This window comes from Danio rerio, chromosome 4 (genome assembly GCF_049306965.1).
Source record: "Danio rerio strain Tuebingen ecotype United States chromosome 4, GRCz12tu, whole genome shotgun sequence".
Lineage (NCBI taxonomy): Eukaryota > Metazoa > Chordata > Actinopteri > Cypriniformes > Danionidae > Danio > Danio rerio.
The window spans coordinates 63665519-63691379 of record NC_133179.1 but is presented as its reverse complement, the minus strand read 5'-3'; the positions used below and the strand labels follow the sequence as shown (position 1 = coordinate 63691379).

Sequence of the window (25861 nt, the reverse complement as noted above, 5' to 3'; positions counted from 1 at the left end):
TGATTTATTTTTCATTACTAAATTAAGTATCACCTTATTTACAAACCATTTGTATTTAAGAGTAGTTGAGGGTTTTTAGGATCATTCAGAATTAGTTAGTAAATGATTAATAAACTATTGAAATCAAAGTTTATATGTCTTATTATTCAGGCATATAGTAATGGTTACTATATATGTTAATAAATTCTTTATTCACTCAACATTATGCAGTTTTGTGACCTAATCTAAAGTGAGGACTATTCATGCTTAATAAATCCCTTATAAACGACAAATAAATCCCTTATAAATTATATATTTTTGCAGGGGCAGGCAAAAGTCGGGAAATGGGAGGGGGCTGTGAAGATTCCTGCGGAAACGGCTGGGGTGGTGGTGTGACGGGGGGCTCCAATTAACTACGTGGCTAGGGGAGAAAACTGAGTGTTACTCAGGCTAGAAGGAAGGAAAAGAAGAAGGTAAGGTGGCTGGGTCATGCCCTCGCCCTTGAGTGGATGTGGGTTGATGGCTGGCGAGAGTCATCTGGGCTTCAGTGGAGTGCCTTTGGCTAGGACGTGTCTTGAAGGCATCAGGTGACAACCTTCCTAGAGCCTGGATTTGTTGCTGTAAAAGCCCTTTGTGCATCTGTGATAGCTGCTCATATTCTGAAACATAGTATACAGGAATGAGAGAAAGTAATTCAACACCTTTAATACAATTTTAAGACTCTTTCCACACATTTAAAGACCTTATAACCGCTTTTCAACCAGAAATGCTTGCGAGATTTATCTTACAGAATATTTACTAAATGTTAAATGTAAGAAATTAATCCAAACTAAAACATTTGTATACAGAAAACATGTATATTAAAATATAGCCGATTCAACAGGTTGTCGCCTATAGAGCTGCAGAATAATGGTGTTGCAGTAAACAAGCGGTAAGCTGACAAATTTTACTAGAATTCTACTGTAAGAACGGTCTTTAAACCACAGCGGTTCGAACTGTAGTTCTGCCGAGTGACTAAAAAGAAATCAGCATGATGGTAAAAAACTGTACATTTCTAGTCAAACCATTCTTCTGCAATCTTATACCAAAAACGGAAATAAGGGCAGTATTAATAGCTATAAATGTGGGAGAGCGTTGATATTATGTGATTGTATTGTATTGCTATATGGAACAATTAAGTGTTGATGTTAAATCAAAAGTAATTCACAAATACTTGAAAATGAAATGATTTAATGACAATAATTCTCTATGGTTACAACTGAATTAATAACAAAATACTGTATAAAATGATAAAATATGAAATGATAAAACATATGGTATAAATTGTACCCAGCTTAAATGTAAAATTAAAGTTACCAGAGGTAGAAGGAGAGACACAGAGGGAGGGAGAGAGAGACAAAGAGAGCAGGCCCAAAAGCCTGATAGCAGTAGAGTCAGAGAAGATAGACTCCAGAGGAGGAGAGGAGCAGAGCAGGAGAGAACCAGGCCAGGAAAAGAGAGGCAGGAAAAAGAGACAGAGCCAGAGTTTACCACCTATTTTGTATCTTTCTTGACCATGTGACCACCAATGCTGAGACATTCAAACTGACCAATCAACATGTGACCACACCATAAAACCCCCAAAGTCCACACAACAGGCCCTGATCTTATCAGTATCTGCCTTTGTAGTCAGTATGGACCTTCTTGAGTGAAAAAGCATGTTTTGTATTATAAACAAATGCATCTGATAATTTAGCCTCTTACAATCCTCCCCTGGCACCGTTGTGACACATAAAGAGGCAAAAAGGTGACATTAATGATGAAAATATGCATTGTGATGTGTGCTGCTGTCATCTTCGGACTTCCTGTCCAGGCTGGTTGTAGGAATTAGAATGGTCAGTCTTTGTTGTCCTCCAGCCCTGTGTGAGAGGCTTTAATCGAATGGTGTTGCACTGCTTATATGCAAATTGTCCTTCATACCCCCACAAGAATAGGTGCTGAGGAATGCAGGGAACCCCTGCTCTTCTTTTGAAGTTGATCACAAGACGTGAACCTTTTCTCCATGGATCCTGTATTGGAAAACAGCAAATGGCACAACAAACAGCAGAAGCAAACACACAGCATTTGTCATTGATCAAAGGATTGATGTGGTCAGTTTGAGTTCTCCTCAAGCAAAAATGTCCTTAAATTAATGTAATTAAAATATGGTCAAGATTAAGACAAAATAAAAGCAAACAAGCTCTTTACACAATATCTGGAAACATCAAAATAATTGCTTTACAACAAAATCAACAATAGCTAGTTAAGAGTTTCAGCAAAATATTCAGTGTAACCAAATACAGTGAAATAAACGAATCAATATTCAAAGACAATCACAACTGCATTTAAATGGATTAAATACAAGTAAACACAAATAATATTTGTTGTAGACATGTCAAAAGTGTTACAAAAGCAACAACAATTCAGCATTTTGGATTTAGAATCACAATTTACATTTTGATATAACTTTGTTTAAACAAAAAATAAGTAACTGGTTAAAAATCAAAAGAAACCAAAATAACAACACAAGATGAAAAATCTATAGTTAAAATAAAGTCTGACTGAAAAGACTTAAATAACATGTAAAATCTATATTAAGCTTGTTAGACAAAATAGTGAATTTGACTATGTGTGTGTGAAGATTTGAAACATTGTTCTCTGTGTGGCAGTGTTCCAGCTGTGAGGCTATGTGTTTGTGTAAACATGCTCCTAACAAAAGGTGGAAGTTTTACGGTAGTGTGTAAAATTTAGTCCTGTTGTGACAGGGAGCCAGCATGGAATTTGAGCATGAGATGTGAATGTGATCTGGCTCAAAAAAACTTCCAAATCAATGTTTTATTTTAAAGAAGCATGATAAAGTGCAATGTTCAAGGTTGAATCCTGTAAGAAAACATTTTCATTGTTACTGCAGTTATTACACTGGAGCCACAAGGCAACTCTATACTCCTGTTTGTAGTTTAAACCGCAGCTATATTGAAGATAGCACAGTTAACCACTTTTAGGAGATGAAACTCATCCAACAAATAAACACAAGTACCTTAAAATTAATTAATTTTAGCATACAGTTAATTCCTTCTTTATACGTGACATGCGGTCTAGAATGCATCTGTGGCTTCTAAAACCTCAGACCTGAGTGTTTTTACACCTACAGTGAGAAAATCATGTTTTAAGGAATTACTCAGTCTATGTGTACGTGTAGTATCACACAATACCATTGTGTTCTATGGAAATGAAAATGTGAATAACACAAATATAACAAATTTGGAAATGCAAACAGGATCAGCAATTATTAACTTTTATTGCTATTAGGCTGCTAAGCCGCTAGCAAAGGAAGTTAACAGTTGCAGGCCTTGTATTAACAATGCAGTTAGTTCACTAAGTGTGTTATTAGCAGATGAGTTTTTGTTACGTGAAGACCACTGATTTTTGCTCTTTAGTGATTTCCGTTTTCTCAGAAAATAAGGTGGAGGTCTTCCCTGTCCTGATGTCCAACATTGTTCCTCTCTGTGACCAAACTTTTTACAGGTCATACAAAGCCTGTTTTGTTTGCCTGAGGGTTGATTGCTGTGATCATCTGAGGTTTGAGGGTTTTTAAGACTCTCTAATGCTTCTACACCATGCGTCTTTGCTGCGCTATGGTGTGGCATCACCTTAATTACTGAAACGGGCAAACTCTTTTTAGCTACGGCCTCTGAACAAATCATTTCAGATTCATTACAAGTAACTTCATCTGAGAAGTGAACATGCTTTTTAATCCCATCGCTGTTAAGCATTTCGGGAGACACAAACTTCTGTGTTTTTAGCATAGCTTTTAAATCTGCAATGGTGTCTTTTTGACTTTTGCATTTTTCAGCCAGGGCTAACTGTTCAGCTAGTAAATTATCAAGCTGTAACTTGAGATCTAGAATTTTTGCCTCTGACTTTTCTGCCTCTGATTTTTGAACATCATCAAATTCTTCACATCTAGCCTTTATAATTGAAGGTATTTCTGACATTACATTGCGCAGTTTTGAGTAACACATGTAATTTAGTGCTTCAATTATATCACCACGTTTTGATTTCTTTCCATTTTTGCCAATTATATCCCACCATGCAAATAATGTAGAGACTGAGTCTGTTAATTCAAGTCCCTCTTTGTTAAGTTTGCACAATGTAGGTTCAACTTTTTTGGTCCATAAAGCAAAGAATACATCACTTTCTTTAGAAATGAACCCTTCCATCCTTGAGGAGGTAATCTGAAATTTACCAAATTGAACTATTGAAACAAATTACAGTCTTGTAAATTCTGTTTCATGCAATTTAAGCAAATGGAGAAACAATAAAAGTAGACTTACCCACTCTTGTGGTTAGAAGGCCAATTTTAATCCATTCACCAGGTCAGCTGTTAAAATCCAGCTAAGACCGGCTAAAGTAAATTTCAGAAAAACTCACTGCAAAGGATCCCGGGTTTCGGCACCATCTGTAAGAACGGTCTTTAAACCACAGCGGTTCGAACTGTAGTTCTGCCGAGTGACTAAAAAGAAATCAGCATGATGGTAAAAAACTGTACATTTCTAGTCAAACCATTCTTCTGCAATCTTATACCAAAAACGGAAATAAGGGCAGTATTAATAGCTATAAATGTGGGAGAGCGTTGATATTATGTGATTGTATTGTATTGCTATATGGAACAATTAAGTGTTGATGTTAAATCAAAAGTAATTCACAAATACTTGAAAATGAAATGATTTAATGACAATAATTCTCTATGGTTACAACTGAATTAATAACAAAATACTGTATAAAATGATAAAATATGAAATGATAAAACATATGGTATAAATTGTACCCAGCTTAAATGTAAAATTAAAGTTACCAGAGGTAGAAGGAGAGACACAGAGGGAGGGAGAGAGAGACAAAGAGAGCAGGCCCAAAAGCCTGATAGCAGTAGAGTCAGAGAAGATAGACTCCAGAGGAGGAGAGGAGCAGAGCAGGAGAGAACCAGGCCAGGAAAAGAGAGGCAGGAAAAAGAGACAGAGCTCGAGTTTACCACCTATCTTGTATCTTTCTTGACCATGTGACCACCAATGCTGAGACATTCAAACTGACCAATCAACATGTGACCACACCATAAAACCCCCAAAGTCCACACAACAGGCCCTGATCTTATCAGTATCTGCCTTTGTAGTCAGTATGGACCTTCTTGAGTGAAAAAGCATGTTTTGTATTATAAACAAATGCATCTGATAATTTAGCCTCTTACACTACTGATTACATAACTACCTAGTATTCTGATTTTCACAGGTTAAACACAGTCAAACTTTTGCATACAATGATACCTTGAACAAAAATAATTTGTATTACCTTCCGAAGGAATCTAAGATTTTCTAACACTTTAAAGGCCCCCATACTTCTCTATATTGACTTATCAACTCCCAACACCCTCTAAGACCCCGCAGATGCCCTGTGTATGAGTGACTGGGAGAAGCCTGTGAGGCAAAGAACTGCTATAAAGCATCTCTAAATCAGAATCGTGTTACTGGGCGGTTTGTGTCATCTATAAATGGAGAAGGCGGGGTGCAGAGGGAGAATAAGGCTTGGCGGAGCGACTCTGCTGTTGCAGAGGTGCAATGGTAGTCAGCATTGGAGTATTATGAGTGCTAAATATAGTCAATAGTAATATGAAGAGTAAATAAAAGAGGGGCTCAGCTATAGCGCCGCTGCATTGGTGCTATGGGTAAATGTAACTTGGCAGGGCGTCTCCTCTACTGTTGCAGAGGTGCATTGGTAGTCAGTATAGTATAGTCATGCATGTTCCCATAAGAATGTAAAACCCTGTCGTTAGTGATATGTAGAGGTGAGAGTGAATAAGAGGTCAGCTTGAGCATCGCTGCAGTTGCGCCATAAGATAGTGTAGCTCAGCTGAGCGTCTCTGCTGCTGCAGAGGTGCATTGGGTCAGTGTGGAGGCAATGTGTGCTCCTGCATAAGCATATGCTGCTGTATTTATGCAGGGGAGTGTGAAGATACTGGTATAGGAAGTGTAAGTGTATATGAGCTTGATTAGAGCGTTGCTGCTACGGCAATTGAAATTTAGGCGACCCCTAAATGGGTCAGAGCTGGTGAATAAGAGTGAATGGAAGTAAGGAATAATTGTATTTTGGAGGGAAAATTAAAGGAATAAAAGAGGGGAAGAGGCCTAGAAATGCATATAGGTGGAGGTCTGCTGGAGAGGATCAGCTGGGCTTCCCTGATGAGGTATTGCTCTCTTGAGGTATAAGAAGCTAAGAGGGTTTGAAATGGGTGTGTGTGTGTTTGAATATATATATATATATATATATATATATATATATATATATATATATATATATATATACATATATATATAATGCCCTTGTGTAAATGATCTGTTTGCTTAATAAAGAGAGTTCTTTATCCTGCAAAGTTAGATCAGCTATGCTGTGGTGGAATGTGGGATAAAATTTTGATGTTAGCTCAGAACATCTCAAAACCAAAGTCTAGAGTGAATATAGCATCAAGGGTGTGGGCTGTATGGGTGAAAATGTATCTTTGCAAAGAGTGTGAATGGATGTAGAGCAGGGGTGCTCAATACTGTTCCTGGAGATCTACCTTCCTGCAGATTTCAGTTGCTACCCATATCAAACACATTATAAAAACACATTGAAACATTATAAATATATGCTGAACAGTATAAATAAAACAGATTTTAATACGAATTTCAGCAAACAAATACCCTTTATTAAGATGTCCAAGTTAATGTTTACTTTCACCGTTTTATTTAGGGAAGTTCCTGAGGTAAACAAGTCATTTCTCTGAACTTTAATAATAAATCTTGATAAAATGCAGCACTTCCCACCTCCAGTCGCAATGACTTCTGGGACTTCCAGAGCGAGTTCGGTGCTCAAGTCTGCATCGTTGCGTCCTCGATATCAAGATCACATCCGGGAAGTTTCACGCGTCCTCCGTACTTGCGGTCTTGAGTATTGGAACTGAACTTTGGCAGCTGATGATGACGTTGCAAGAGAACACGAGGAGGCAAGACCGCTGAAGAACGCATATTGAGAAACAGCCAATGGCTGCGTCCGAAACCGCCTACTACTCAGTAGGAACTGCATTTGAATTTAAACGTACTACTCGGCCGTTAGAAAAGTATGTTCTATACAGTATGAATGTGAAAAGTATGAATGGAATTCGGACGTACTACATCCGCCATTTTGTCATGGTCACGTGACCTACCTGCGTCAGTTGCGTCGCTTTACTTCCATTCATGAATTCGCTTGCGGGGCATCATGGGATAGCGCAGCATGTGTGATACACCATTGTGTATCTACAGTAGTAATGTTTGTTTTGTCATTAATGTATCTATTTATTTATATATATACTGTAAAAGTAATTTATTATCACTACTAATGACTGGGTTTGAAACAAAATAACAGCAACAGTTGAGAAAGCATGCGCTGTGGGTTACCATGGCGATACTTGTTGTGTTTACTTCAGATGCTACTAAGCTGCTCCTGAGGAAAGACACTGAAGTTTTCTTGTGATTTTGTTTCTCCTGATAATTCAGGTATGTTTCATAAAAAAAGTCAATATGTTTATTATAATTCATGTAAAAACATGTGAGTACACATTTCCTATGTGTTTTTTTTAAAGTGAATAGCATATTTACAGTTGTTAATTGAAAGGAGTGATTCAGATGAAAGTACCAGTAAAATGACAGTTGGGCTGAGTTTATAACTGACTTCCCAGTAAATGATATGTATTATACTCAGTATGTGATAATTAAACAGAAAGTGACTTATTATTTGTATATATTAGTGGTATATTTGTTAATGTATAAAGTTTATGAGAGTAGAGAGTAACATTGGTAATTGGTGTCAAGTGTAACTGTTACAATTTAAATGATACAAATAACAGACGCATGATTGTTCAGTGAGTTTAGTAGTCTTATGGTAAATGGTTATATACAGAGGTATTTACAAAGAAAGAAAAATGAAATAGATGATTGACAAAGGATTTAAAGTGTAATCTGTGTGCTACTGATAAATATACAGATGGTATAATATTTATATGTGTTGATGAGAGTACAGAGTGTATAAGTATTTGAAGACTTCATTGTTGTAAAAAAAGAGAACAAAACTGTGTGTTTGATAAAATGAAACATGATTTGTGAGGATATGTTTGCTATACTATGACTGTTAATAAACAGATGCTACTAAGCTGCTCCTGAGGAAAGACACTGAAGTTTTCTTGTGATTTTGTTTCTCCTGATAATTCAGGCACTTTAATCTGCCTACGAGTTCCGCGGCCGGGACCCGTAACAGATTCATGGAGGTTCCACCGAGATTTATATCCAGAGTGTAAGGCTAGTGCTGGCATCCAGACTTCATGGTGACGAGACGACGACAGGATTGCGGGCGACTTGAGGCAGCTGCTGACGTCCAAAGAGAGGCAAAAGGGACCAAAGCTGAGAGGAAGGCGGCGCATCACTAGAGGGTCGTGAGAAAGTCTGAAGCTGGACAAGATGGTGGACGAGAGGAAAAGACTCGTCTGGAAAATAAAGAAGAGCCTACACAAGTTGAATGTGCATGAACTGGGGTATATTGCTGACAGCATTACTTCGGTTGCAGGTTTGATTCCACCTACCATAGCCAAGGATGATGAGGAAAGCTGTTTGAATTTCATCATTTCTTATATGCAGAGTGACAGTTTACTGAAACTGGAAGATGAAGGATTTGCACAATTACTAACATTAAGAGACATGATTAATGAGTTGAGTGAGAAGTGTGTGAACAATACTGCGAGTGATCCATCTGTTTTTAATGAACATGAATTTGATGCACATACACAGGCATCTCCTGTACACAGACACACAGATTCTACTGTCACAATAACACACTCACAGTTAAATGAATATCAGAAACTGCTCAGTAGTTATGAGGATTTAGGGAAAAAGCTGTCAGAGTACAAGATTACACAGACAGAACCGAAAACGACACCAACTACAAGACAGTTTGCTTATCCTGAATACTTACCACAACAGCAGAGAGAAAGCATAATGTGTCCAAGAGACTTTCCATATCTACCACATAAAGAGTTCAAGATACATGGTGGTCAGATAGGTGATAGTACTTCAGACATCGGCTATAATAACCTATGCAAACAAATTGATGAAGGCATCAAGATGAATTACTCAGAGAGTGAAATTGTTCAGGCTGTTCTGCGGATAGTTAAATCGGGACAATTCAAGGAAATGCTCATCAATAAAGATGATCTAACTATACCAGAGCTAAAAAGTTTCATACAATCACATTTAAGTGAAAAAGGCAGTAGTGAGCTCTTTCAGGAATTAATGAGTACAAGACAACGAGAACATGAAACTCCACAACAGTTTTTATATCGTGTAATTGGCCTAAAACAAAAAGTAATTTTTACATCCAAACAGAGCAAAACACACATTGAATATGAACCACGAACAGTTCAGAATGTGTTCCTGCGTACCATTCATCAGGGCTTTCTTCCCAAGTACAATGACATCAGAAGTGAATTGAAACCTTTGCTCACAGATCACACAGTAACTGATGAAGCACTGCTGAAACAAGTGACAAAAATCTCAAGCGAGGAAAATGAACGCCAACGACGATTAGGTCAAGTCATACAACGAAGACATACTCAAGCTCATAGTGCACAAATTGACTCAGAGTCCAACGAGAGTGAATTAAATTCAAAAATGCTGAAAAAAAACAAGACAAAGACCATACAAGAACTGAGCGCTCAAGTAGAAGCTTTAAAAAGTACAATTGACAAATTGAAACAAGCTAAAGAACCATGTCACTGCTCTGTACAAATGGGAGTTGGCTCACATGTTATACACAGACCAATGTCAGTGAGAAGAGGAGGGCCATATGGGTGCCCAACGTGTATAGAGGAGAATAACAGCTCATGCAATCATTGCTTTATCTGTGGAGAAAAGGGGCACAGGGCTATTGGTTGTGGTAAAGGGACAAGGGGTACCAGGAATATGTACCAGTCTGCTGAGCTTAGATCATCAACTGGAGAAAGGCCACCAGAGAATGGAGCTTGTGAAGCCAATGCAAACAGTGCCGCCTGCTCTAACATGTCTAGAAAGACAAACTCAACACAGAACAGAGTAGCAGAATTAATTGGAAGCAAATGTTTGTTAAAGTGCAACATCAATGGTTATGCTGTAACTGCCCTTCTTGACACAGGCGCTCAAGTCAGTATTATTGATCAAGCCTGGAAAAGAACTTACTTACCCGATCAGCACTTGCGCCCTCTGAGCGACATATTGGGGTCCAAACCTCTCCACGTCTTGGCTGTTAATGGAGATGTATTGCCATTTGATGGGTGGGTTGAGGCTACAGTAAACCTTCCTGGTAACAGTGACCCACAGTTAGCAGTTCAAGTTCCTTTCCTGGTGGGTAAAATGGCCCTTGAGCGACCTCTCCTGGGATTTAATGTCATTGAACAGTTGGTCAAAGGACAGACAAATGGTCCAAATGTTCTTACAACAATTGCTACTCTGCTAATGGGAGCCATGGAGATTGGAGATGAACAGGCTGAAGTAATCGTAAATTTTATACAAACACAAAAGCCATCTTGTGACACTGAGACCATAGTCAAAGTTGGATGTCAGGATGTTGTTATTCCTTCGGGTCAATTGGCACATGTAAAATGTCAAATACCTGTGGATTTTGACTTGTTAGAGCCTACCATCTTGTTTGAGTCTAATGTAGACAACCAACAGCTTGAACGACTTGACATTGGAGATGGATTACTGGAAGTCTGTGGGAGACAAAGGCCATTCATTAACATTCCAATAGGAAACCATACCAGTTATGACATTACATTACCACGACGAATGACAATCGGTAGTATACAGCCCATTAAAAAAATTGTGGAAACCGACCAAATAACAGAACCAGTACATGTAAAAGTTGACAGTGCAGAGATACAAGGAGGAACTGACAGCAAAAATATTACAGTACCAGATCATTGGGACCCATCTGTAGATTTAAGTCACTTAACTGAAAAACAACAAAGGATAGCAAAGAGAATGTTATACGAAGAGTCTGGGGCTTTTGCGCGCAATGACGAAGATGTGGGTTGTGTCCCAAGTTTGCAGATGCCTATCAATCTGATTGACAACATTCCTGTCCAGAGAGCATACTCCTCAGTTCCTAAGCCACTACATAAAGAAGTTAAAGAGTATATCCAAGATCTGTTGGCCAGAGGTTGGATTGTAAAGTCAAAGTCCCCTTACTCTGCACCGGTAGTTTGCGTAAGAAAGAAAGATGGAACACTTAGACTTTGTGTTGATTATAGACTACTTAACAAGAAAACTGTTCCTGACAGGCATCCCTTGCCTCGCATTCAAGACCTTACAGACACGTTGGGAGGGTACAGCTGGTTCTCGATTTTAGATCAAGGAAAAGCTTATCACCAAGGCTTTATTGCAGAGGGATCACGACATTTGACTGCTTTCATTACTCCTTGGGGCCTTTATGAGTGGGTACGCATTCCGTTTGGCTTAACTAATGCACCTGCTGCCTTTCAACGAAGTATGGAAGAGATGCTGGACTCACTGCGTGATGAATGTTGTATCCCATACCTCGATGATATCTTATGCTACGCAAAAACTTTTGAAGAACATGTGGAAGGACTACGGAAGGTGTTGCAAGCTTTACAGAGACATGGAGTTAAGCTAAGACCAACCAAGTGCGAAATGTTCAGAAAAGAAGTAAGATATGTTGGACGACTGGTCAGTACTGAAGGAGTCAAAATAGACCCTAAAGATTTGGACGCTGTACAAGCCCTAAAAGCAAAGAAACCTACCACAGTAGGAGAAGTCAGAAGGATTTTAGGATTTCTCAGCTACTACAGAGCTTATGTTCAGGATTTCTCTCGCATTGCCAAGCCAATATATGATCTATTGCAAGTAAAACGCGGGACAGAGCCTATTAAAACAAAATCTAAGGCAGATGGAAAAAAGAATGTTCAACTACCATCACGAACACCTATTGAGTGGAAGGAAGAACATCAAAAGATCCTGTGCAAACTAGTTGAAGCTTTGACTACTCCACCTATCCTTGCATATCCTGATTTTGACCTACCTTTCACACTTCATACAGATGCTTCAGAAAAGGGACTTGGAGCGGTACTTTATCAACGTCAAGTTGGAAAAATGAGAGTCATCGGATATGGATCAAGGACATTGACACAGGCAGAACGAAATTACAGACTCCATTCAGGGAAGCTTGAATTGCTTGCACTTAAGTGGGCAATCTGTGAAAAGTTTCGGGACTACTTATTTTATGCCCCACACTTCACAGTTTATACAGACAACAACCCTCTGACCTACATAATGAGTACTGCCAAACTTAACGCTGTGGGGTATAGATGGGTTGGAGAACTGTCAGATTTCCGGTTTGATATTAAGTACAGACCTGGGAAGGTGAATGTGGATGCAGACATTCTTTCCCGATGCCCACTAAGCATTGACCAGTACATCACAGAGTGCACAGAAGAGTTATCTAGTGAGATAGTCAAAACCACATGGGAGGGCACTAAGGCTGCTGAACAAAAGGATGTTGCTTGGGTCGCTGCTCTTAACCAGGCTCAAGAAGAACAACTTGAGAATGATGCTGGTGAAGTCTTAGGAAAGCTAAGTTATAATGAACTACGGAAGGCACAGAGACTGGACTCAGCTATTGGTGAGATTATTAGAATGAAAGAGTCCAATGCAAGTCTCACTAATGACATGAGGCAAAGAGCCAGTGGACCTGTAAAAAAACTTATGCACGAATGGTCAAGACTACACCTGGATGATGGATTATTGTACAGGAGAACTGAGCAACGACGTCAATTTGTTCTACCAGCTCAATACAAGCAGTTAGTATTCCAGCACTTACATAATGACATGGGTCACGTGGGGGTAGAGAGAGTCCTAAACCTAGCAAGAGACCGATTCTTTTGGCCATTCATGAAGAAAGACATTGAGATATATGTTACACGAAAGTGTCCTTGCATCAAACAAAAAAGGCCAGCTATACCCGAGAGAGCTCCAATGGGTAGTATAAGTACTAGCTCCCCATTTGAATTAGTATCAATAGACTATCTCCATTTGGAACGTAGCAGAGGGGGTTATGAATATATACTAGTCCTGGTGGATCATTTCACAAGATTTGCTCAGGCATATGCAACTAAAAATAAGTCTGGAAGAACAGCAGCAGAAAGAATTTTCAACGACTTCATTCCCCGGTTTGGATTTCCAACTAAACTACATCACGATCAGGGTAGAGAGTTTGAAAATGACGTCTTCAAAACCTTGCGACAACTGTCAGGAATGAGCCATTCAAGAACTTCTCCATATCACCCTCAGGGCAATCCTGCTGAGAGGTTTAACAGAACACTACTCCAGATGATGAGAACACTGGCAGAGAAGGAAAAGGAAAAATGGAAAGAACATTTACCACAGATTGTGCATGCGTACAATTGCACACGACATGAAGCGACAGGATACTCACCGTTTTATTTACTCTATGGACGACACCCACGACTACCCATTGATCTTGTGTTCAAAGTGACTAACGAAGAGAAAAGTGATGATCCAAGAGGATATGCTAAACAGTGGGCAAAGCGAATGACAGAAGCTTACAGAATCGCTTTAGAGAACAGTAAGAACTCAAGTGCGAGAGGAAAATTGTACTATGATAAAAAGTCTAGAGGAGTTATCCTACAGCCTGGTGACAGAGTACTAGTGAGAAACCTAAATGAGAGAGGTGGACCAGGAAAATTGAGATCATATTGGGAGCAAACTATATACATTGTCAAAGAGCAAATAAATGATGGACCAGTCTACCGAGTGGTTGCAGAGATAGACGGCTCAAAATCAAGAGTTTTGCACAGGAATCTACTTCATCAAGTTAATGACTTACCAGTAGAAATTCCAGAGGAAGTATCTAAACAAAGAACCAAAAGAAATCGAACAAAACAAAATGATGAGACAAGATCACCCTTTGAGTCTGATAGTGATGAGAATCCGGATGAGAACTATTATTGGTTGAGGGCACGACAAACACAAGAGAACAACCAAAGACTCATCATTAACCAACCAGCTGATAACCCTACCTGTGATCCTCCACAACGACAATCTGAAAGAGAAAGAAAAACACATTGGAGAACACAACCTATAGAAAACAAGAAACCTATCTGTCATCCTTTGCGACAACAATCTTGTGAACGACCTGAAAAAGAAAGATTAAGAAAACGGACAGAGATTCGAGAACAACCTATAAAAAATGAAAGGCTTACCTGTAATCTTCCTAATGAAAATGAACTTACCTGTGAAAGACAAATGACATGGACAGAGACATTGACAGGACAATCTGAAAAAGAAGAGGAACAAGTTGAAGAAGAATGTAGTCAGATATACAAAGATGATACACCTAAGCAAGACGCTTTTAAAATACCTACCTTGAGTTCAGAGGAAACTGACCAAACAAGCCAAGTCCGAAGATCCACACGTGACAGAAGACCCACATCTAGACTAACTTATGAAATGCTAGGTCAGCCAGAAATTCAGTCATACCCAACAGTAAACACTTTAGAGACTTATGAGATGAATCAGACACCACATTGGGGGTTACCATCCTACCAAACTACACCTTACCTTACACCTTGCATTAGTACAGCATTTTCCTTTCTTACGCCACAAGTCACATTTCCATTTTGGATAGCTCCTATGACAATAGGGTACTAAAAGATTAAGGATAAAAGGTGTTATGATGAGAGATTATACTGGCAGGAGCCATCTTTTCTTTGTTGGGGAGTGTGTGATACACCATTGTGTATCTACAGTAGTAATGTTTGTTTTGTCATTAATGTATCTATTTATTTATATATATACTGTAAAAGTAATTTATTATCACTACTAATGACTGGGTTTGAAACAAAATAACAGCAACAGTTGAGAAAGCATGCGCTGTGGGTTACCATGGCGATACTTGTTGTGTTTACTTCAGATGCTACTAAGCTGCTCCTGAGGAAAGACACTGAAGTTTTCTTGTGATTTTGTTTCTCCTGATAATTCAGGTATGTTTCATAAAAAAAGTCAATATGTTTATTATAATTCATGTAAAAACATGTGAGTACACATTTCCTATGTGTTTTTTTTAAAGTGAATAGCATATTTACAGTTGTTAATTGAAAGGAGTGATTCAGATGAAAGTACCAGTAAAATGACAGTTGGGCTGAGTTTATAACTGACTTCCCAGTAAATGATATGTATTATACTCAGTATGTGATAATTAAACAGAAAGTGACTTATTATTTGTATATATTAGTGGTATATTTGTTAATGTATAAAGTTTATGAGAGTAGAGAGTAACATTGGTAATTGGTGTCAAGTGTAACTGTTACAATTTAAATGATACAAATAACAGACGCATGATTGTTCAGTGAGTTTAGTAGTCTTATGGTAAATGGTTATATACAGAGGTATTTACAAAGAAAGAAAAATGAAATAGATGATTGACAAAGGATTTAAAGTGTAATCTGTGTGCTACTGATAAATATACAAATGGTATAATATTTATATGTGTTGATGAGAGTACAGAGTGTATAAGTATTTGAAGACTTCATTGTTGTAAAAAAAGAGAACAAAACTGTGTGTTTGATAAAATGAAACATGATTTGTGAGGATATGTTTGCTATACTATGACTGTTAATAAACAGATGCTACTAAGCTGCTCCCGAGGAAAGACACTGAAGTTTTCTTGTGATTTTGTTTCTCCTGATAATTCAGGCACTTTAATCTGCCTACGAGTTCCGCGGCCGGGACCCGTAACACATGCATGGGATGCGCACTCCGGAATCTAGCCAGAAGTAGTAAGTCATCCGGGTACTTCTCGCATACTGATTTTCGAATTCGGACATACTACTCGGCTAGCATACTGATTTTGTTGTACTATATAGTATAGTATTCTATTCACGCTGGTCTCTCCAGACTTCCCTTTAAAGCATGCACGTTACTGAATGTGGACCGCTCGGAGATCAGTGAGAGTTTGGCTTCATTGTGGTGGCTTGGATCGCTGGCGTCTTGAGTTTAGTCGGAGTTGTGGCTTGTGTTGTGTGGGGCAGTTGAAGTAGAAGTAGGAAAAACTGATGTGCCGGCGTCTTGCGGGGATTCAGGCTGGAATGCAGGCAAGGCATCGGGTGAAGTTTTGAGTAGAGCGGGGTTCTGGCTGGAGGAGTTTTTGTTTGTTGTTTTTTGTTAAGCTGCATCGAATGAGCGAAACTCTGTAGACATTGATCAGATCTGTACGGTTTCTCTCCAGTGTGTGTTTTCAGATTTGTTAAGTGATTAAACCTCTTGTCACATTGTGAACACTTATACGGTCTCTCCAGTGTGAATCGTCTGGTGCAGTTTAAATTTTGGAGCTGTAATAAAAGTCTTCACACACTCAAGCACACATACTCTTACACACCAGTGTGGATCTTCATGTGGTCATTAAGTTTTGCTGATTCGTTGAAACTCTTCTGCTGATTCGTTGAAACTCTTCCCACACTGAGTGCATGTCAATTGTTTCTCTCCAGTGTGGGTCTTCATACATTTATTAAGGTCTGAGGAGTTGCTGAAACTTTCCACACCGAAGCTGCGGTCACATTAGAGCATTGAGCATGAAAAATTCTGTTGTACGGCACTGCAAAAAAGGGGCGGGATTAAATAAGATTTTTAGACATTAAAAAGGAGAGCGGTTGGTCCATATTTTACATTTCTGTCCAGAGAAGTCATGTTTTGATATTCGATTGGTCTCACACTGTCAAGTGATGTGATTTCGCAGGTCAGAGTTCACCAAGCTTGAACTTTACAATGCAGTGAACTGCAAAACTTGATGCACGAACTTGCATTTCCGGTCTGGCGCATTCACGTGCGCATGAATGGAAATCTATGGGGAGAAAAGTCCAGTGTGACCGTGGCTTAAGTGCAAGTGAATGGTTTCTCTACAGTACGGCTCATCATGTTGTAGGGGATCAACCTACATTTTAAGATCGATCAGGGTTTATTAGCTCATTTTAATGTACCGGATCTTAAAGATTTGTATCATTGATTTGACTCAATTGAGTCAGACTGAATCAGATTAAAAGATTCACACTTTATCTACCATTTGTCTTGCAAATTGAAGTCATTGTATCTTACCAATCTTGTTAAGATTATTTATGTGGCCAACGGTAATAACATAACACACTATTGGGTTAACTTTTAGCAAGGTAACAAGATCTACAGCTCAAGGCAATGACTTAGAAACACATAAACAAGAACACAATTCTTACAAAATGAGAACAAAGATTTATTGAGCTACACTACGATACATGAAACTAACTACGTAATAAGCAAACAACAAACAAACTCGCACACAGAGGCAGTTCAGAGGATGTAAAGAGTTGACTACCATCCCAAATTCATTCTAAAACTTGTAACACCACCTTGTAACACAAAGCATGTAACGTTTGTTCGTTACAAACTTCTAACAAGATCTTAGAATCACACCTGAGAAACCACAAAAGCAGAGATATGGCTTATCTTTAACTGTTTACAAGACAACGTTTGTTTGTTACTTGCACCTTTGCTGAAGATGAATCTCCCTCACCAGTTGGCCTTGGGTAAACACAATGCTCCTGATTGGCTGGTGGCTTCTGTGACGTCCTTGGAATTCTCTCGCTCATGGGTGGGTAGTTCTGGGTTACTGAGGTGACGGACTGATGAAAGTCGGTTTGCGGAAGTTCGTGCGGTTTCAAAGCAAAGTTTCTTTGTTGAAGGGTGTTTTTAAGTGACCTGGTCTGATCCATCCCTATGGCACTGTCTGCCAATGAGCAGTTGCCATGAAGGGCGGGGCCACACCCTGTGCCGACGTAGAAAGTGTCAATCATTAACACACTGCATGTAAATTTTACATGGTAAAACTCTTGCAAGATTAAAATTATCTTACATCAAATGTTACAAGATGAATACTGTTTGTACTACTAGTTTTTAATTTACACCAACAGATTGCAAATGTCACTAGCTTTCATTCAAGACCAGATATCATACATTTCAGACACACGCAGATCAATTTAATCTGCTTTAAGGGTTAAAACATTCTAACATTTTAAGAGATTGTCTTTCATTTGTATGCATTAATGTTTCTAGAGATCTCTTTGTCTCTATGAAATTGTGCATCTGACAGGATGTGCCCAAAGCACATGACCATGTAGAGGAGTCATTTAAAACTCTTGTGAGGTGGTTCCTGCTGAAAATCCTGTAAAGCCCCTTTGTTTAGTTTAAATCATTTGCTAATTTTGCTGAAGGGTACCTGTAACATCTGCGGCCAAAGTATTGGTGCTTTGTTATCCTGATGGTTTAAGCCCTTAAGCCAGTTTAATGACAGAGACAATTTGCAGATGCCCAGGATTTCAGATTCAACTCGTGTTGACCACTGCAATATGCCTATGAGTTCCTTCAACGTGTTTATTAAGGGATGATGATTTGCTGAAACTCTTTCCACACTGAGTGCATGTGAATGGTTTAGCTCCAGTGTGGATCCTCATGTGGTGATTACGGTGTGATGAGCAGTTAATACTTTTCCCACAAATGGTGCATGTGAATGGTTTCTCTCCAGTGTGGATCCTCATGTGTAGATTAAGGTGTGATGATTGGCTGAAACTCTTACCACACTGAGTGCATGTGAATGGTTTCTCTCCAGTGTGGATCCTCATGTGTAGATTAAGGTTTGATGATTGGATGAAACTCTTCCCGCACTGAGTGCATGTGAATGGTTTCTCTCCAGTGTGGATCCTTATGTGTTGATTAAGGTTTGTTGAGCAATTAAAACTCTTCCCACACTGAGTGCATGCATATGGTTTCTCTCCAGTGTGGATCCTCATGTGTTGAATAAGGTGAGATGATTGGTTGAAACTCTTCGCACACTGAGTGCATGTGAATGGTTTCTCTCCAGTGTGGATCATCATGTGAATCTTACGTTTGCTTTTGCTTGCCAAACTCTTTCCACACTGAGTGCAGGTGAAACGATTCTTGTCTCTCCTTTTTAAAACACCATCAGTCTGTAAATGAGTTTTTTCCTCAATTTTGACATGATGTTCCTCCTCTTTATTCTCCTCATTCTCTTCAATTAGGTCTGAAATAAATAAAACATTAGTTTTCATTAAGTCTTAAAAACTCTCATCAAAAGCTGAAAAGTGAAAAGACACTGGAAACATTGGCTATACACACTGTAATTTTGATCCACATTAAATGTAAAATAAATCAGATCATATTTTGTTTGGTCCATTAACGTGTACACATTTAAGCAGATTCAATTCAATTCATCTTTATTTATCTAGTGCTTTTACAATGTAAATTGTGTCAAAGCTGCTTAACATAGAAGTTATAGTAAATTTAAACAGTGTCAGTCCAGTTTTCAGAGTTTTTCATAAAAGTAATTTTGGTCATATTGATAAAACAAAGATTTCTACGAAATGTATCAAAAAAAGTGCTGGGGTAACAGCTGAATATTTGCCTCACAGATATGAGACATACCTGTACAGCATCTGCATAAAGGCTGGAATGTGCACCTTTCAACTTGTGTGCTGTTGGGTCATTTTCATCCATTTTGGGGTGATTTTGAGGCTTAATTTGGCCCAAACGTTCTCAGTGTTTCAGCAAATGGACTGATATTTGGGGACATCTTATTTTGACATATTCTGGAAAAATGCTCCATTGGCCTCTATTATAAAAATTTTTATAGTGCAAATAAAATACAATAAATAATAATAACAACAACAACAACATGGAAATCACTCAAATAAGCATATAAATGAGAGTAATAAATTCATCAAGACACAATGAAGTCCCCATCAATGGGAAAATGCTTTAAAATTTTTTTTTAAAAACCTCAATACACTCTGGGCAAATTTACTCCCTTTTCATTATATTCATGGCTGTTTTTTCTCCATTGACCTCTATTATAAGAACATTTTTATTGCAAAGCCATGACAGCACATATTCATGAATTTATGATTGTTGGTGTTCTTTGTGACGGCAAAAAGGAAATGGGTGAGAGAATAAAGGAGGAGGAGGAGAGTTGAAGAGGACAGCATTATGTGGTGTGTAGAAGAAAGAGAAGTTGACTGAACTGTTGCAGTGTGGGGAAACGAGTAGAGAAGTCGGGTCGAGATGAGCAGTGTAAACTTAACGACTGGCTGTGAGAAACAAAAAGCGGAAGTATGTATTGAAGCAACAGATCAAAGACCGCTGTCTTGTTACTGAAGTGCACGTGACGTCGTTGAATGTGTGCGTCACTAAAGCAGTGGCGTAGCGGACGGGCCCGCAGGGCACGCACCGCGGGGGGGCCCCGCGTGATTAGGGGGCCCCGCATCGTCGCGATTTTTAATAATTGATAATTCGGCAACCGCAATAATCAAACTCTTGGTCGGAACCAAAGTTCACAGGTCTGTGTTCTCTGAACACCTCTCAAGTGGTGGACTACTTCATTCTGATTGCTTGCCGCCAATGTTGCCAACTTAGCGACTTTGTCATTAGATTTAGCGATTTTTCAGACCCCCCTAGCGACAAATCTATCGACTTTTTTGTGTGTTATTGGAGTTTTTTTTGTAGATTGTCATTTGTCCATACTGTAGCGTCCCTACTCTTCTCAACGAGCTGCGTGTGATGCCGCCGACCCCTCCCCCGCCTCACAGCACTGACAGGCAGCCTAGTCAGTCCTCGTACAGCAGCCTCTCCCACCTGCAGCCCGAGAGCAGATCACCCCTCTGCGTACCGACGACAAATGGTTTAGCACAGGCAGTGTGAAGGTATTTCCCTTGTACAGTCAATCCGATCTACTTCTCCTTTATTTTAACAATTTAATTGGACCGTTTATTCTTTTCTTGTTCACAATCACAGATATTTTAGTGACAGTTTCTAAACTTGTTTATTACATATGAGAGATTACTGCACATACACTACACATATATAATGACATACTGTATTCAAACAGCAATACATTTAGTTAAATAAACATGCTTTTATAAAGTGTAGTGCAATTATAAATACCCCTTTATTAACCATAGGCTGTTAAACAAACAGAAACAGTAGAACGTTATTACGTCAGTGATATGCAAATTGACGTATGACGCATCCATCCCCCCCCCCAAACTTCATCAGGGGGCCCCGTCAGCGATCCCTGCAGGGGGGCCTCCGCATTTTGCGCTACGCCACTGCACAAAAGACTTCAGTGCAGTGTGTCCTGAACAAAATCAACTCACCGATTTATCTTTCTCGCTGGCATGGAGTCAGCTGCCAACTCACCGGCTGGGTTCAACAACACCCTCAACCTTCACATCCACATTCGCCATTCCCCACTCATGTCCCTTGACCCCTCCGCTCCGTGGGTAAGAAGCAAAAGTTTTTGTTTTCTTTGCCCAAATGCTCATTTTGTTTCTCTTGTTTTGTTTTCTCCCCGTACTATTGTTATCATTATTATTTTCCCCGTTTTCAGATGTGACGAATCTGCTGGCCTGAAATTATTTGCATTTTTTTCTTTCATTTGAGTTATAAGTGCTGAGGGTTCTGCGTTTCATTGTTATATTGTTTGTTTTGTTGTAGATACTGTTTGTGTGTGAAAAGTATTTTTTATTATTATTATTGACTAATACAAACTTTATTTAGACAATTACAGCAATTATCTGAGTTTTTTCTGGTTCTCATTGTTTGTTATTTTATTTATTTATTTATTTTTTATTATTTGTAACTGGTGGTGAGAGCTAGCCGTGGTATATTTTGTTTGAAATGTATTTTGACAGATATTCTGTCTGGCGCCCAAGATTAACTGCTTAAAAACAAGTGACAAACATATTTGTTTAATATTTGTTTATTGTATTTTTTTTTGGGGGGGGGGGGGGGGGGGATCACCATTCCCACATCACCATTACATTTCCCTGTTGGGAAGAGATTTGTGATTTTTAAAATTGATTATCAGTTTCAGTGCAAAAAAGTTTCTGCCTTATGGAGTATAGTGTGTGTGTGTGTGTGTGTGTGTGTGTGTGTGTGTGTGTGAGAGAGAGAGAAAGAGAGAGAAGCTGGATTTATTGACCTTATTCTAAAATGCGTAAGTGCGCCTGTTTTCGCGATTGTTTTAGAACTTCCCATTCAGTCGCCTAAGGTAGAAATGACTAGGAATAATAAACGGCAGAAAATAGTCAAACTACTTGCTCAACAAGCAAATGTTTGCATGACTATACAGACCAAGTAGAATAATATAATAAGGAAATATCAGTTTGCAACATCAAACAGCGAAAATAGCAGTTTTTAATGTCTAAAAATGAATGTAAGTGAAAGACCGGAAGTCTCGTGCCAAAAAGATTCAAATGGCTGCGCTCGCTTGTTGGCAAAGAATAAGGTGAATACTCTAGCCTGGTACCGCATCAAGCACCACCGCTGACTGCACGCTCCTCCCCACGAAATGGACGAGGCCTTACTCGCCACGTTCGCCATTGTGATATTCTTTAAAATGACAGGGGGCGGTCAAAAGAAACCCACTGTAAAGTCAGACGGATACACAGAGAAGTAGAAAGTTTCCGAAACTACGTAATTTCATAAATATCATTTAATGTTTTTAAACTAAATAGATTTTTTGTTTATATAAATTATTTTAATGATATAAGGATTTTTATGACCATTCAAGATTTTTTTTTAATCAAACTTTGGTGCATCACTTGCTTCTGTTCATATCTCGGACAGTTCTAGCCATTATAATTTCTTAAAATATTAATGACAGCAGAACATGGGCTGCCCTACAAATACATATTTTTATTATGGCAAGAATGAAAGCAAAAAAAGAAAAAGTACACTTACTAAAAAATACATGTTCCTTAAGATTTAGCCCGCTCCACAATTCAAACATTACTGTATGGCTAGTTTCTCCCCTCTGCTTATGCTAAAAAGGCAATAATGGTCCAACGTTTCTGACCATTTTCACCAATAAAGCATAGAAGAACAGGCATCAGTATATTGTAAACTGATAGGTTCAAATATTCCCTGTGTGTTTAGTTTTTGTGAAGTTTCAGTGCACTTTACTGACGCATTTCTTAAAACAGTTTGCACAGAGAGAACAGAGGGAATTCTAGACATCTAATTGTTGTTGTTCTGAGATTGTATGTAAATCGGTCTACAAACTTGTTGAGTGTTGAAACTGGCCTCTGCTGAAGAAACTGCAAACTGTCTACAGTAAACTTTCTTTTAATTGAATCTCTGACTCCTGCTCTTCTTCATCTGATAGACGGGTAATTTTTGGGTTAAAACTGTTGGTCCCCCTACAAAGTGTATTTATGCACTCACACTAAAATCTGCTGTTTTACTCCACTGAACTCCATATATAAGACAGAAACTTTTTTTTGAACAGGCCTATCTAAAGGGTGAATGCAGCCAACTGATGATCAACAGTAAAAATGACACATTTGACCTCTTCCCAACAGAGAAAACAGCAACAATCTAGAATGCATGATTATTTGGTGTCATGGCTCAACGGTTAAATGTGGTTATAATAGAAGTCAATGGGTCAAAAACAGCCAAGAACATAATGAAAGGGTATATAGATTGCGAGATTAATCGTATTATCATCACGATAACGATATTTTTGGCCCACGATCATGAAAATGGGAGACTAATAATTCATAAAAGAATGACAAAATAAATGAGAACAAGTAACAAATGAAACTCATTCCTGTCTTTCAATGAGTGCTTATGTGCATTTAGGAGAACTAGGCAGCACACTCAGGGCTGCAAGATGGATTAATTTAGTATTCTTATTATTAAAATATATCTGAATGAGGATTAAATGACTGAGTTGGTCTTTGAGAATGAAAACCAACCTGTTTGTTCCTGCAGATCTTCCAGTTTGACTGTGAATGTTTCTTCAATCTTCACATCTACACTCTCCTCTTTAATAAACGCCATCAGTGTGGAGATCAGTCGCTTCAGCAGAATTTTTCTCTGTGTTTGGACACTTTATCCTGCTTAAAATGAACAAAACAATAAAAATGTTCCGTTTAAAATAAATAAAACAATGAACAGAAATAAAGTAACTTCTATTCAACACTTGCTTCAACAGTCTCTTTGTATGAAAGAAATTAACAAAAAGAAATCGGGTAAGTCAGAGCAAGAAACAAAAGCCACAAATAACCTGATTAAAACTAGTACTCCATTTCTTATAGTGATGTATACTTAGAATGGAATGACATTATACTATTTAATAAAGTAAACCTTCATTAAAACACTTATTACACACTGTTACATCTCTGTAACTTTATTTAAGTATGTTCTTAATTGTTGTTTGTTTTATTTACTTTATTGTCTGCTTACAGCAACGTGTAGCATTTTTTTTTTTGCCCAAGACAAATTTCCTCTCGGGGACAAAAAGTTTATCCTATCTTTATTCAAACAATAGACCTCATTACTGTGAGTGAAATAGTACTACGTTGTATAAAGGGTTAAAATAATATTGTCAACAGCAGGTACATAATTTAGCACTGAATAAAAAAACTAACTTTAATCAATCGCTTTATATAAGTGTAAACGCTTTAAAACAAACCTTTCTCCAGTTGAATCGCAGCGCGGGAGCGGCGCAGGCTTATGACGTCACAATCCACGCCAAAATAAAAGCCTTTTTAACCTTTTTTTTTTTTTTGGCACTTAAGTTACTTTTAGTCATGACTTGATATTTATAGTTTTTCTCTGCGTTTTGACTTTTTATCCTGTTAAAAATTAACAAAACAATAAAAATGTCCTGTTTAAAATAAATAAAACTTTAAACAGAAACAAAATAACTTCCTCTTCCAACAGTTTATTTATATAAGAGTAATTAACAAAAATAAATCCAGTAAGTCCGAGCAAGAAACAATAGCCACAACTGAGCTGATTAAAATTAGTACTGCATTTTTTATATATAGTGATGTATACTTAGATTGAAGTGAAATTATTTTATTTAAAAAAAAAACCTTCATTAAGACTCTTAATACACTAACGTTGTTCCATAGTCCTCTTTACTTTGAGTAAAATAGTATTACGTTGTATAAAGGGTTAAAATAATATTGTCAACAGCAGGAACATCATTTAGTATTGGATGAAAAACCTGAAACTTTAATCAAACGCTTTATATCTGTGTAAAAGCTTTTAAACAAACCTTTCTCCAGTTGATTCCCTTTAATTTTGTCATAAGAAAAAATTTCTAAAATCACATACAAATACAAATAATACTATTAGACAGAAAGGGAAAAAATATTAATATAATTAAAGTATTAATAATAATAATAAAATTACTAAATGAAACAAAAAAAATAAACAAATTAATGAAATTACAATGACACTTAAACAAATCACCATAAGGAAAGGAACTAAAATCGAGAATCTTTTTTAAATACATCTGCATAATATTTCAGGAATCATTCAGGAAAATTTTTTTATTGTTAATAAGATGAAGTGATGTTAGGAGAGTGTTAAATTCTATTCTAAAATGAGCAAACGATGAGTAATTATTTGTGAATTTCTGTTTGTGAATGAAAAATTTGCCATATAAGATTTAAAAAAAAAAATGTATGATGTGTTCCAGGGATTTAGCTTTTGGGTTATTATAATAAAAATAATGTCTTTTAGATTAAAGCAATTCACAGCATTGGCAAAAGTAGATATATGAAAATTTAGGAGTGACCAAAATTGCTTACATATTGGACAATCAAAAAACATATGTACAAGTGTCTCCTCTGCTTGTTTGCAGAATGAACAGGAGCTGTCGATGTCAAAAAATTTGGAAA

At 37.9% G+C, this 25861-nt stretch overlaps 1 protein-coding gene and 1 long non-coding RNA gene across 3 annotated transcripts in view; both read right to left on the bottom strand.

Annotated features, from left to right (window-relative positions):
- Positions 1 to 25861, bottom strand: part of LOC141381959 (uncharacterized) — a 239902-nt gene that overhangs the window by 66026 nt on the left and 148015 nt on the right. The gene's annotated exons all lie outside the window — the stretch shown is intronic.
- LOC137491048 (uncharacterized) lies at positions 17347 to 24693 on the bottom strand. Of its 2 annotated transcripts, none has more exons than XM_068220115.2 (3): positions 24643 to 24693; positions 23924 to 24067; positions 17347 to 19191 (listed from the first exon to the last, which is right to left on the bottom strand). In XM_068220115.2, exons 2-3 carry the CDS (start codon positions 24006 to 24008, stop codon positions 18476 to 18478), a joined length of 801 nt encoding a protein of 266 aa, XP_068076216.1. In that variant the 5' UTR covers positions 24009 to 24067; positions 24643 to 24693; the 3' UTR covers positions 17347 to 18475. The 2 variants fall into 2 exon arrangements, with proteins under 2 accessions (XP_068076216.1, XP_068076217.1); XM_068220116.2 differs by having other exon boundaries at positions 23924 to 24064.

Excerpts from the sequence above, each read along its gene's own strand:
- LOC137491048 (XM_068220115.2), bottom strand. The coding sequence starts at position 24,008 with ATGGCGTTTATTAAAGAGGAGAGTGTAGATGTGAAGATTGAAGAAACA. Across the intron at positions 19,192-23,923 it reads AGATCTGCAGGAACAAACAG|ACCTAATTGAAGAGAATGAG; the intron begins GTTGGTTTTCAT and ends TATTTATTTCAG.